The sequence below is a fragment of the Pelecanus crispus genome, chromosome 1 (genome assembly GCF_030463565.1).
Source record: "Pelecanus crispus isolate bPelCri1 chromosome 1, bPelCri1.pri, whole genome shotgun sequence".
Lineage (NCBI taxonomy): Eukaryota > Metazoa > Chordata > Aves > Pelecaniformes > Pelecanidae > Pelecanus > Pelecanus crispus.
Genome location: NC_134643.1, coordinates 167,599,366 through 167,613,775, shown reverse-complemented (window position 1 = coordinate 167,613,775; position 14,410 = coordinate 167,599,366). Strand labels below are relative to the sequence as shown.

The window sequence follows — 14,410 nt, the reverse complement described above, 5'->3', positions numbered from 1 at the left end:
CCTAATGCAGCCCAGGATGCTGTCTACTGCCTTTGGTGTGAGGGAGCATTGCTGGCTCGTGTTCAACTTGGGTGTCCACCAGGACCTTGAGGACCTTTTCTGCCAAGCTGCTTTCCATCTGGGTGGGCCCCAGCATGTACTGGTGCCTGGCGTTGTTCCTCTCCAGGTGCAGGGCTTAGTATTTCCCTTTCTTGAACTTAGTGATGTTCCTCTGTGCCCATTTCTCCATCCTTCCCAGGTGCCTCTGAGTGGCAGCACATCTATCTTGTCTATCAACTACTTCTCTGAGTTTTACACCACTAATGACTGGCCTCCAGCTGGACTTTGTGTTTCTGATCACAACCCTTTGAGCCTGGCAGATGAGCCAATTTTCAATCCACCTCACTGTTTCCTATTTAGCCCATACTAAATAAGTTTGTCTATGAGGATGAAATGGTAGACGGTATTGAAAACCTTTCTGAAGTCCAGAGAAACAACATCTGTTGCTCTCCCCTCACCTGCCACGCCAGTCTCATCGTAGAAGGCTGTCAGGTTGGTTAAGCATAATTTCCCCTTCATAAATCTGTGCTGACTACTCCCCGTCACCTTGTTGGCTTTCATGTGTTTGGAGATGGTTTTCAGGAGGATTTGCTTGATGGCTTTCCCAGGGACTGAGGCGAGGTTGACCAACCTGTCATTCCTCAGACCTTCCTTCCTGCCCTTTTAAAGATAGGAGTGTCATTTACTTTCTTACAGTCTTTGGAAACTTCCCCCAGCTGCAGTGACCTTTCAAATATAATTAAGAGTGGCCTTGCAGTGACATCAGCCAGCTCCCTCAGCACCCATTGGTGTATCCTGTCAGCTCCTATGGGTTTGTGTGCCTCCAGTTTGTTTAAATGTTCCCTAGCCTGATCCTTCTCCTCCGAGGGTAAATCTTCCTTGCTTCAGACTTTCCCACTGGTCTCCCACTGGCCTGAAGGCCAGTCTTACCAGTAAAGGCTGAGGTGGAGAAGAAGTTCAGTACTTCAGCCTTTTCCATGTCCTGTGTCACCAGGTCACCTGCGCCATTCAACAACGGGCCTACATTTTCCCTTGTCTTCCTTTTGTTGCTGATATACTTGGAGAAGCCCTTCTTGTCCTTCACATCCCTTGCCAAATTCAACCACGGGTGGCCTTTGGCTCTCCTAACCCATGCCTGCATGCTCAGGCTGTGTCCCTATTCCTCCTGGGGCATCCATCCCTGCTTCTACCTCTTGTGTGCTTCCCTTCTTGCATTTGAGTTCAGTCAGGAGCTCCTTGCACATCTGTACAGGCCTCCGCCTGTGTGGATCTTGCTCATATTCCCAGAGATAGATATTACAGTGTACCAATGTGACATATGGCAGACAAATACTATGCCTAAGTATGTTTGATCATTTTTATTATTATCTTTATTTCCTTTCCATAGCCTTTTCCTCTCCAGTCTGTAGCTATTGATTTTCTGGGTTGTTAGTTATGTAGGAGATCAAATGTTGAGCAGGAGATGTTCTGATGGAACAGAAAGAGGCAAAGGAGGTTTTACTATGAGGACAAAATGAAAGAAAAGGTGAAGGTGGGAGAGAATAATGGACAGTCAGTCTGAAAGCCTGAAAAGAGGGGACGACTACGTGGAAACAAGGTTGATGAGTAGGTCTAGAAACAGATCAAGTTAAAGCCTTCAGGCTGGGAAGACTGTGAGACTGAACTTGCTGTGGAAGATGAGGGGAGAGCCAGCAAAAAGCTTCAAAACAGGGAGGTGAGGTTAAGAAGAGCATGGAGAAGTGGAGAAAGGCAATCATAAACACAGAGATAATAAGCTAACAAGTGTGATCAGATAAGATCTGCATTTACATAATAAAGGTAATTAACTGAAATGCTTTACTCTTAATGATGTTGATTTGAATTTGTGGACTTCATCATCACGTAATGCTGAATTCAGTTGTAATGCTTCACCTCCATGTAGACTTCCATCCGTGGTGGATGCAGAGTGGATCTGAGGCTGTGCCCCATGCAGATGGAGTGATGTCCCCCATGGAGGTGTCTATGGGGGGTACCACACATCAGCTGTGCAGCGCACTGCTTAGATGCAAGAAGGTGCTCCAGATCCTCAGTTTGCACCAGGTGTTTCTTGCTATGTCTCAGGCTTGGACCCAGAGAGGTGAGCAGATCCTGTAGATCAGGGTGTGTAATCCAGAAGTGTGCTGAAGGAGAGATGGGGTGGCCATTGGGAAGCCTCATGCAACGTAGGTGCAACCAAGCCAGGAGCAAGGAATAGGCAAAGCGAGGGCTATCCTGCAAAATACCCTGTTGGCGCTAGCTGATCTTGTGACCCTAAGCTGTTTGTAGGCATTTTGTGCCTTGTCCTCTTTTGTTTTTTTTCACTTTTGTTCCCTATTTCCACTTACTAATGTCAAGATAGGCATAACCTGCATATCCTAAAAAGAGCTAAATATCAGCCTGTGTTTAAAAAAAAAAAAGTAAAAATTCTGATTTCTAAGTAAATCTTCCTTTCCTTTCTAAAGGTTTGTAAGAATTATTTACACTATAAAACTTGAAAGTAATATTTTGTATGAGAAGATTTTTTACAGAATACCATCATATCAGTCATAAGTTTGATCTTACTATGGAAGTATACATAATTGTATATGCCTACGTACTATGCCTAAATATTTTCTTTTAAAAAAAATAGTAATGCTGGACTAGTATCATAACTCATACGTTAATGTTTGCTTATGAACTGAGAGCAGTATTTTTATTCCGTGCTCCTGAAGCTAGTACTGAAGGTTGTAGCAAAATTTAGAAAATAGGTTTTAAATTCTGAAAGACTTTTTTCCCTCTCAATGTAATGTGGTAAGTTACAAGGAAAAAAAATCTGCGAAAATGACCCAGCTGTAGGGGAAAAAAAGGAATTAATGATAAGTTAGTGTAACTAGACATATTACTTATTCTGCTTTGTATTGGAAAAGGAGAACCTCTGTCATTTTGAACCCCAAATCTATTGAATGACGCACTTCTCTTAATTAAAAGACCCTCACCTTGCAAGCACTGATATTAATAGCATTTGTAATGCCTTACAACTTTCAGTAGTGCTTTGTATTTGAAAATGTAGCCTTCCAAATTGATTTTTCCGCTTTAAAATGTGACTTAACTAACTTATCAGGAATTCTTATAGGCGTATCCTTACAACATTCTGCATCTCTGTGAAGTGTTTATACGATGCTTAATAGTGTCTGCAAGCTGCTGTTTTACTCAACTTTCCTGAATTTCAAACATCTATATTTTACTCTCTTATATGCTTTTAACTAAGGTATAGTAGATGCATTTTTGCTTCGGTACTAATTCGAAATGTAATATTCATTTCTTTAGAAGACATTTTTGTTGTTGTGCATGCCTAGTGTTTTGTATGTTGTATATTGCATTCAGAATATTTTTTTCCTTCTCACCTATCCACAAATGCAATGCCGTTCCCATGATGCACCTCTGCTTGCTGTTTACCTGTATGTTAATTCGCTTGAATCCCATTGGCCCACTGCCATCATGTGCTCGCTGCCTGTTATTAAAAGACTCAGTCGACTGCCAAAGCAATGAAGCGACCTCTCGAAGCAACTGTAGACCTGGTACTTTGACCTTTCACCTTTTGCTTTGCATGTAGCTTTTTTTTTTTTTTTTCAGAGAAGCAACTAATGAAATTTGTATCGCTTTACTTTTGAACATCAACTGGAAATGATTTCACATACTCGTTAATTTACCAGAAACTCTATCCATCTCATTCTCATACGTAATAAACGCAGACAATTTAGTTTGGTTCCTAACATGGTTTCATTTTTTTAAATATCCTCTCATGAAAAGTCGAATTGAGATAAAACTGCTTCTGTAATTGAAAACGCTTAACGTAATCCATTAATCTGTATAATAATAGGAAACAATATTTAAATTAAAAAAAGAAAATACTTGGCAATGAAACACAAGTGGTTTTTTCTCCCTATAATATTTGAAAACCTATTTAAAGGCAATGTCATTTTCGTTGCTTTAAAGGCCTTTCTTTTCAGTAGTTGTGCTGCTACAGTTTTAGGTTAATAGTACCACGCTTTTGCTATCAATAACAAAATTTCACTCATTTTACATTGCTGTGCTTTGAGTTAATATGCATGGCGAGGCATCTTTAGCTGCTTTAAAAAATAATAAGTTTTTGTATTTATGTATAAGTTACAGACAACGTCTTAAAAATGACGCCGTTTTAACTAACTTTCTCATTTACAGGCCTTTCCTCCTGGTGTTCTTCACCCTTTACCAAAGAGACAAGCACTTGAAAAAAGCAATGGTGCCAGTGCCGTTTTCAATCCCAGTGTCTTGCACTATCAACAGGCTCTTGCCAATGCTCAGTTGCAGCAACATGCAGCGTTTATCCCAACAGGTATGTTGTACCCACATTGAACCAATTCTGTGTTCCTTAGGTAAGCCTCCGTGTCAGGCAGTTGCACTTAACAGAAGGTTTTATTACGCTCCCTGCCCTACTTGAGGTAAAGTCTGCACAGATATTTACAGGTTATTTTAATTCCTCCTGCAAAGTACGAGAATTGAAGGAGAAATTTCAACATGATGTTAGGCTGCTTTTCACATTCATAGCTTCGTTCATCATTGACCAGAGTTTTCCCCCCTTTTTCCTACCTTAAATTGGCTGTATTTTGACTTTTATCTGCCAGCGCCCTCCTAGGAGACAAGAGGGCAAAGCTCCGCTAACAAAAATGCTGGGAAAAGCATGACGCTTCAGAGATGCCACGGGAAGTGTGCCATGGCCGAGGCGCATCCTCCTGCTCCCTCGGGAGCTGTTTTGCAGCCGTGGGGATTACCCCAGCTGCGCACGAGCCGAGCAAGAAGGGGAGCACCAGTCGATGCCTGCATGGAAGCACTGGCAGAACACATCGCTCCCCGCAGCCGCACTAAAGGGCTTTGAGGCATCAAATGTGTTTTCGTAGTTTTTATTTTGGAATGCCACTAGAACTTTTCCGAGCATTTGCGGCTAGTGGCTGGCGTTATAATTCTTCATAGGGGTGATCTGAAGACGAGTGAACATAATTTGCATTTCAGTGCTCGGAACTCTGTAAAAATCAGAGCATTCAGAGGTGGCTTGAACTGCACCGTGGCTGGTGGCAGGGCTTGCTCTTTAACACTGCAGAAGAAAGCATGTGCTAGGTACTCGTGTAAACTATAACAACATAACCCTCTAAATTATGTCAGTCACCCCCACTCCAAACTTCCCAAAGGTAGATATCCTACCTAACGAATTCTGTGATTTCATTTGTAATTAACAAATTACATATTTTAGTATCAGAATGTTATCGAGTGTGAACTTCCAGATTCGTTTAAAACTACGTGTTTGCAAATGCACTTGACATTTCAGCGATGTTATTTTAGTTTATAGAAATAATGTCGGTTAAACAAGGGATGGAACGCAACACACGATGATTTCCCAATCTATCAGCATTCCCATATGTTTTTAAAGATAAAAACAAACACAGATGGCTTTGACTTCATGGAATTTTGCTATAAGGCCTGAGTAACAACCTTGGAGCCTGCCCCTGTATTTATAATAGTAAGTTATAGCATGCCGTATTTTTAGCACATTGGTGCACCAGAATATCTGTGGCAGAAAACATACTGACATTTATGGGAGTGTTTGAAAAAAAAAAAAAATAGTGAGATTGCCTATTTGGACATGAATGGAAGACTGCCCTGTGCTTACAAACATACAGAAATTTCCACAAATTTATTCTACGCTGTAACCCTGAGAATTTGCAGTATGATATGCATTATTCCTTCTCTTAAGCACTCCCTTTCAGGGCTTACCGCTATTATTTGCAATTGCCAAGGATTTAAAATTAACTGTGGAAAATACAGTAGTTTAAACCTTTTCCAATGAAATAGCATTTGGATATTTTCCAGACTTTTGGAGTGCTCATGCTTCCTTAAGTAGCTTATTCTTTGTGCTTTTTGTTGTCCATCCCTCTTCCCAACTAATAGTTGTAATTATAGTCTTATCTTACAAATTTCTGACGGTAGGAAGGGTGGCTCTTGGAACCAAACCTTGAGGGCCAGGTTGTTGGCAAGCCCCAAAACAAGTGCATGAAAAAAGAAGAAACGGAGGGATAAGATAGCAGATGGAGCCCAGGCCCAGCATGGAAAACCTTTCTCATGGTGCCGAACCTCCTGCTCTTTGTGCAGCACCTAGAAAGGATGTTGGAGAGAGGAGTGGGGTATGGGAGGAGCTTAGGAAAGGGGAACCCCATCTATATGAGTGGGTCTCATGAGTTTTTCATTAAAGATGCTACGCCTGATATTCCCACATTTCCTGGGCAGGTTGGATTTGGTGGGTGTTAGGACCGTCATGCCACCCAGGTCGAAGGAGCAATGCATGACATTATCTGTTGGATTTTAAATGATGATGTGATATTTTCTGAACTGGTATAATTTTCAAATGTGTTCCTTGTGTGTGTTAAGTTAAATTTTAAGACAAGTTTTGCTGCTGGAATATATATAAAACTTAATTGTTTTATATAACTTCTCTGCTTTCTTAACCACTTGCTCCCCTAATAAAGTGTGGGGCTTGACTTAGCATGGCTTACTTCTGAAGTTCTGCACTTTGTTTGTTTTACATCAGTTTGATTGCTTTGTCACCTTCTCCTTATTGTTTGGTGAATGATCTTAAAATCAACAGATCTTTTCTCTCTTCCCATTGCTGTTTGTTAGTGTTTCTGTAGCCTCTAGAGGAGGAGCTTTGTGTATTCTCCGGGGACTGTTCTTGGGTAAGGTCATTCATAGTTACACTGCTACTGCAATGGTCCGATAAGGGGCTGCTGTAGTAATTAAGCAGGAATACAGGAAACATATTTGACCTTGTATCAAATATGCATGTACCTGCAACTAGTCTCCTTACCTGCTCACCTTCACCAGCTTGCTATATGCACTGTACTGAAAATATGCTATTCTCTTTTTTTTCTTTTTTTTTTTTTTTTCTTTTTCATTTGGTCTTCCCAGAAAGGTTAAAGGTGGACTAGGCACCAAACCTAAACTGCATGGCAGGTGAGCAGTCCTTCCAGAGCATCTTTGAGGTGTTGAGGTGTACTGGGAGCCTTTTGCTGGAACATTACACACTTTGAGGTGTTTAGCTTGGGGAGTGGTCACAGGAGTGTTTTCTTTGGTCAGAAGCACCTCTCCATCTCAGGTGTTATGTTAAGAACAAGTACATTAAATTTGGCAAAGCCCCCGCGGAACAATATTGGCTAATTCCATTTTAACGTCTTTCTCTGCTGCACGTCAAAAAGTCGGTGAATGTTGATCTGCGCAACATTGAGCTGTCTGAATTATGCAATGAGTTCTAAAATTCCCAGATAATGTGATATTTAACCAAAGATGTGTAATATTTAACCAGAGGTGTTTCTATAAATGAAAACCTGTTGCTGCAGAAGTACTAAGTGAAAGAATAAAGGTACTAAATAAAAAAGTTTATGAAGTATCTTGTATATACACAGAAACATGCCAAAAGTCACGCAGTATACTCAGGTAGGAGTTTAGTAAGAACATAATCACCTTTTTTGTGTTAAAGCAAAACTATGAATGACCTTACAGTTTCATTTAACTAACTTACTTCTCTGTGGTTATGCTTGAATCTCACTTTGAATGTTAACTCTAAATGGCTAACCTGTTTCTTCCCTTTATCCACTTTTTTCACCTATCATTGCATGACACGCAGGGTCAGTTTTGTGCATGACACCCGCTACCAGTATTGGTAGGTTCCAAATTTCTTTATTGATCTCTTTTTGTATTGTATATGATGTATATTCAACTTGTTTCAAAAATGGTAGGCGAGATTTAGACAATGACTAGAATTAAAGGTTCGCTTGTCCTTCTGGTTGACTTTGCAGAGTGTTTAGATTTGCAGATGAAAGCCGCAGTTCAGATGTAATATCACCTGCTATAACAACTACACTGCAAAAGCATAATACCATGAATTCCAGTCTGCTTTTCAGTTTTCAAAGTTTTATTTCTCTTTATAATTTATACTGTCTAGTACTATAAAATCATAAAATACTGGAAAAAGCCAGCAAATTTCATCAGTGTTTTAAAGTTTCATAGTGGTGTGCCTATTTCTCCTTTTTGCTGTGTGTTAGAAAGTTTTATCAGCGTTTCCCAGAAATGCCTACTTTGATCCACAGAGGTTCTGTTGAAACCTGGGATCTGAATCTCGCCCCTCCTTTAAATATATTTGCAGCTTGGACTTAACATTTTGGGCATGGAAAAATGGAAGTCCAGTGCAACAGCCCCTGAGACAGAAAAGTAATCTTTCTTCTATTCTATAGCCCTATCCCAGTGATTTTTTTTTTTTTGTGGGACTACTCAGATAAGCAGTTAAAATATCAAGCCTTTAAAACATCAAGTTGATAATTCTCCCATGAAGATGCTGATTAAAATTCATTCTTAAAATGAGCAAAAGCAGCAGCTTTCACAAAATCGACCTTGCTTTTTTAGATCAAACAAAGTAGTATTTAAATCAGGAAAATTATTATCATCCTTCTCCTGATTTTTGCCTCAAAGCAGACGGTAATTTAACTCTGATAAAGTCTAGCAGTTATGCAGTGCTAGTAGAAAAAAAATGCATAAATTGAATTGTAAAGGAAGACAGCGAGTATCTGGCTTACTTCAAAAAGAAGATACATGAAAATAATTCATTTTTTAATTGTGTTTAAAAATTAAGATAAACATTTATCAGTTTCCTTCCCACTGTATTTTTTTTAGCAGAATTTTATTTTGGAGTGCTTTATATTGATACTGGGGGAAAACAAATTGCCCATGTAACAATTCTCAGGTAACAGGCTATTTTGGTAGAGGCCTCATTTGCACAAGTAATCCTGTTCTTAGAGATAACACCCGCATTTTCAATGGTCCTTGTCCTTTTTTCTGGGAATCGCCGATCGTGTTGACAACCTTCCTTTAATTGTACTTGTAATAAGCTATTTTCCCTTTTTTTTATTTCTCCGCCACGCTTTCTCGCTTTGCACTGTGATTGCATGCCATCTGCCGGTTTAACCCATGACGATGGCTTGCCGCTCTTGATATTCACCATGCCAAAAATACCACTTCTCTTACCATAATGCTGCACCCTCCTGTTCATTGCTTCCATGGTTCCCCTCCTGAAAGTACCCATGATGCACAACGCTACGGCCGCCACTGTCTCTGCAGCAACAACTCCTGCAACAAGTGTTCCCTTCGCCGCAACAGCCACAGCAAATCAGGTTTGCTCCTTTTAAAGCTTTCTTTCACAAGATCCCGAACTCTAAATGAGTGCTGAGATTTTTATTTTAATTTTTTTTTTAACAAAAAAAATTCTCCCGGAGAATTTTTTTTTTTTTCCTGTGTTTACCCCATCAAATTTTACTTTTATTTTTAAGTCGTTTATAGCAAGTGTTTGTGGGACAGGTTGCACTTATTTAGAGTTAACATTTGTTGCAAATAATGATGTAGCTGTGTTTTGTGTTGCGATGTTTGTACCTAATTACTGTGTAATTAACCCAGCTGGAGTTAGAATCACCGTAGTACTGGACTACTTACAAAAGCCTATTATTAACTCCTAAGTTCAAAAGGAAGATCATCACAGGTTTCAAACGGTTCAGGTGTGTTAATGTAGCCTTCTCCATGCCGTGTGTGGAAGTGACTAATTTGTAAGCAAGGAAGCTGCCTAAAATCACAAGCGGGACAAGGTAGCTGGAACAAAAAAAAAAAAAATAGAAACAAAATTGTATGTTTTCTGTAAATGCTAGTGATCAAAACAGCACTTGAGATATTTATGACCATGCCTGCTTTATGTTTGCAAGTGTCTTTTTAACCTGGGAATTATATTTCCCCGAGGAAGGACGTTGTTACGAAGAACCGGTAGGGTTATTGGCAGAGGCAGGCCAGGAAAGATGATCCTTTCTCTTTTTCTTCTGCGGTTTGTTACGTTAATGGCAGTTTTCATGTTGGTAGGGTTTCCCCCTCCTCCTGGGACCTGATTCCCAGGGAAGAGGTATCTGTTGCAGCTCTGAGTGTGTAGCTTTGACTCCTCCGTTGGGGCTGTAGAGATTCCCACCCTGACACGCCTGGCATCTGCCCGGAGAGGGGCTTGCGCAGCAGCTGGGTCACTCTGGCTTTTCTGTTGCTTCAGGACCACGCTCAGGCACTTCCCCCTGAGAGCTGTTTTCCCTCAGGTTTTGAGAGGTCAAACTGAGGAGGAAGCAAGCAGATTTGCTCACCGAGCGAAAGCAAAGGGCTATGGCCCCGTCACCTTTCCTTGTGTTGCTCCTGGCCAGACCGACAAGCTGTTGCAGACCTAGTAGAAACGCTCACCCGTTGATTCATTCCCCTCCACCTGCCAAGGAATTACAAAGAAATCAGTCAAAATGCTTTGTTTAGTAATGTTATACCAGCAGATTTTTTTTTTTTTTTTTTTTTTTTAACTGTCAGTCCCAAAACTATCTAAGTATCCCATGGAAAAACAGAAGTTGTTGCAAGAGTTTATTTATAATAATTTAGGAAAAATATACTACCTCTGAAATACACCCTACTTTCTTAAAGAAACAAAAACCAGTCCGTTTTCTCTGGTTTTTTTTTTTAAAGGCTCTTTTGCCAACATTGTGGTGTTTGTGCTTCTAGCATTTTCATCAAAAGAGGTTTGTCGTTTTGTGCGTTCTTTTCTGAGAGCTAGCTTGTTTTAATGAAAAAATGCTTGGAACAAGGAAGAAAGTGCAGCAGGCAAATGGTGCATTTCACTGTCCTTCCCAGAACAGCATCTGCAGCAGAAAATTGTTTGGTGGTATCCAGTGTAGTTTTGTGATCCCAAATTGGTGACAGAGGGACTTGAAGATGCCAAGGGACTATGAGAAAACAGGGCGGTTTGGGGAGGGGGTCAGCTGGGGCCCCTCTCCAGCACGGGAGTGCAGCCAGGGCAGCTCCACCACCTGCACTCCGGAGCGCCAGAGGGGCCGACTGTGGCTGAAGTTGAATAAATACATGTACACCTACAAAAGGACCAGTAAGCAGTCTTTTTTTTTTTTCATTAATGGGAATACTTTCACACGAGTACCTAGTGCCACTGGGGAGACATAGGTGTGCCTTAATGCACTTTCTCATCTAGCAGGACAGCAGGCAGAGCCCCTCCTTTCCCAGTGCAGATTTTGTTTGCATTGGAGGATTAGAGCATTTTAAATTTAACAGGAGTTGTAAAAAGTATCTGTCTGTATTTATTTACTTGCATATATTTGTGTGTGTGTGTGTGTGTACATATAACTCCATGCTGAAATTAAAGGATAGTTTAACACGGGGATGGGTTTCCACTTTTTTAGCTTCAGCCATTTAGAAGTTTGGCATCTAGTTCATCTGCTTTTCTAGAAGCCCGTGTTAGGGCAAGGTAAATTGCCCTGGAGGGTCCTGCCTCTTTCTCTTGCCTGTGGAAGGAGCGTAGGTGCGTAACCAAAGCTCTGCACCACTGCACATGGAGGAGATGAGTCCCACCCCAGCAGCTTTTCTCGTTGGCTTCTGTAGCGTGTGCCATCGCTGTCTTTTTCAACTCACTCCTGTCTTTGTTTTAGTCATTGTAAATCTTTAAAAGCTACTGTAAAAAAACTGTGTATTTGAAAGTAGGGAAAGTAGTAGCAGTTACTTTTTCTTTATAAGAGGCAAATCTCCAAGTTTGTTGTTTATTTACAACCTCCTAAGAGTTGGAGACAAAGCTACAACACTGGGAAAGGCCCCATAGTAACTCTGTGGTCCTAACTCCCAGTATTTCTTTAGCCCAAGAAACGTAGAAGGAACAGGTAATCAACTTGGGTTAAGAATTTGTTCAAGGTCGTAACATCCTTTGTGTCCTCTTGTATGGATTTAAACTCTCCTGTGTATTTCAGAAAAGGGCTTTTTTATTCCCATCTAGATAAAACTTCCTTTCCTGGTCTGTGCCACACTGCTTTACATATCTGTGGGGTACGGATTCCTCTTGCCAGTGTCTCTACCGCACTTTTTTAATCAACCTGCAGCCTTCAGCCCGTCCCATTTCAGCTTCTCTTCACAATGCCAGGCACAAAAAGAAAGTTGTAACAGGGCTTAATCATTTAGCTGAATATCATTGGTTTAGTATTCTGGCCTGGGGAAAGATTGCTGGACTTCCTTGGGTTGAGTGTGGTGATCCCGGTGTCCTTGAAGCACCAGTGGAAGGAAAAGTCAACATCCCCAAAGTTATGGAGTCTCAGCTGATGGCTAAAAAAAACCTAACAGCTCTGTTGGGTCCAGTAAATTATTTAGTATGTGCTGTCAGCTTGTATTTTGAAAAAAGATGAACTATGTCTCATGTCTTCTGTATGCCCTTTCTTTCTGAAAATAACATGAGTAGTAGCTCAAAATGTGCCTGCATTGACACACGCACTGTCAGTCATGCTTGGCTAGCAACTCTATGCATTGTGCATTCAATATATGGCACAAGGCACGTGAGGAGATTGTGTAGGGTTGAATGGTATACCATAGTACATCCATGCAGGGTGGCACCAGTTAAGAACATGTGGAAAATTGGAAGTCTCTTGCTTTTCCTGACTTCTGGAAGTTAGGTTTTAAAACCAAAATAATTTTTTTGCAGCGTACTTCAGAGGGGAGGAGAATCGCTTTGAGTCAGCGCAATGAAAACAGGATGGGTTAAAAGTGCTTTAGCAAACCCTGTTTTACAAATCCTGATTAAAAAATGACTCAGTTGATACACAAGCTGGTGGTGTTGCCATTGACTGAGTGTAGACATCTTGTGAAGGGGTGTCCCCGCTTACTCTGGTTGCCAGGCTGTGATGAGAGGGGATGGAGGGGGGACTTCAGCTTGGGCTTTCCAGTGAAAGGCAGGTGGACTTCCAAAGGTACATGAGCAGTCTGGGAGCATGACTGATCAGAGGTGAGAGGTCCCTCCCCCTTTTCCTCTTCCCCCCTTCACAACTGCTCCAGCCGTTCCCACCAGAGTGGGGCTGGAAGCTGCAGCTGCCTAACCTCACTTCAGGGTTAGATCTTTAATGAACTTATGTTCAGTCGTCTGGGGATGCTGATGACGTTTTCTTGGAGGATGGAACGAGCAAAGTTCCAAAAAGTGTGAAATGATGGTGAGAAGCAGCGTTAGAGCATGTATACGGAGGATTTGGTCCTAGCTCCCTCTAGTGCATGCATGTGGGCAGAGGTATGTAAAACATCTTATTTAAAATATTAATACAGTAATTGTTTGTAAATATATACTTCAGAGGTCTTTAACAAAGCTTTTCATTACTACTCCTGTAGCTAGTGGACTAGCAGAACTCGAGTAAGCCAGGAAACTGTTACCTCCTCAGCTTCGCTCACAGGTAGCCATAAGATTTCACAGAGGATGATCTATCCTAGCAGTATTTGAGAGTGGGGTTATTCTGAATTCTGGGACTGAATTTAAATTTTGAATAATGCCAACACCTGTTTTGGGGGGCTTTAAATTTCTTGAGTAGAAAGTCATACTATTGCTTATTTACATACATGCATTGATGAGTGCTACAAGGATTAAAAGGTTAGGACTCAGCCCGAAATTAAGACACCTAAGTGTTGATGTCTGAGTATGGGTGTCTACATGCAAGCTAGACATTTAAGTGCCCACTGTAGACTGTGAAGGTTATCAGCACAGTCAGATGAAGTCTGGAGAATAGTCTGGCTCACTCTTCAAAAGTCACGCAGGGCTTGGTTCAGTTGCCTAAACATGTGTGTACTGACATTTAAGATTGTCCTAAGATAACCTTGGATGTCTAGGTTATCCAAAACATTTTGACAAGTTTGGCAGATGCAATTGAGGACCTACAGACAAATCTGCACGCTTGTGAACTGGCAGCTGGACAACAGGCAGGAGGCCTTAGCCCAAATGGTACTAAAAGCCTGGTGAGCAAATGACCTGTGCCTGCAGTGGGTGATCACATGAAGTCATCTCCAGGCTCTGCTTGCGCACTGACTAGGCTGTATCACCCCATTGACTGCGACGGGAGATAGACACCAGCATTTCTGTGTCTTAATCTGTGTCCTTAGGCTCAGTGGTTACTTCCTCAGTTGTTGCTTATTACAGGGCAATTACCAAATTCCAAATTATTTTAAAGAAAATAGTCTTGCTCACACCACTTCAGTGCAGAACAGTACATGGCTTTACTTTCTGTAGCAATGAAAATGGGCAAAAGACTGACAGTATAAAAATAGCATTACAGAGGATGCTGCTTAAAGATCTTATTTAGTGACAACGTTATTCTACTATATGACCTTTAAGCAAGAAGGAAAAATTAAAAGGCAGAGCCAATAGAAAAATGAAATACTCATAGGCCATGTCTGAAAAGAAATATAAGATCAACAGGCTGGC

The 14,410-nt window shown here is 41.1% G+C and overlaps 1 protein-coding gene across 11 annotated transcripts in view; it reads left to right on the top strand.

Annotated features, from left to right (window-relative positions):
* The window catches only part of MBNL2 (muscleblind like splicing regulator 2), a 71,776-nt gene that overhangs the window by 45,506 nt on the left and 11,860 nt on the right, over positions 1–14,410 (top strand). For 4 of the 11 annotated variants that reach the window (XM_075727909.1, XM_075727905.1, XM_075727908.1 and 1 more), the window contains one exon: positions 4,258–4,411. In XM_075727909.1, the coding sequence (XP_075584024.1) occupies positions 4,258–4,411 (154 nt within the window). Of the gene's footprint in view, positions 1–3,560; positions 3,615–4,257; positions 4,412–7,747; positions 7,784–9,192; positions 9,288–14,410 lie in introns of all 11 variants that reach the window. The other 7 variants (XM_075727907.1, XM_075727904.1, XM_075727901.1 and 4 more) reach the window with 4 other exon arrangements.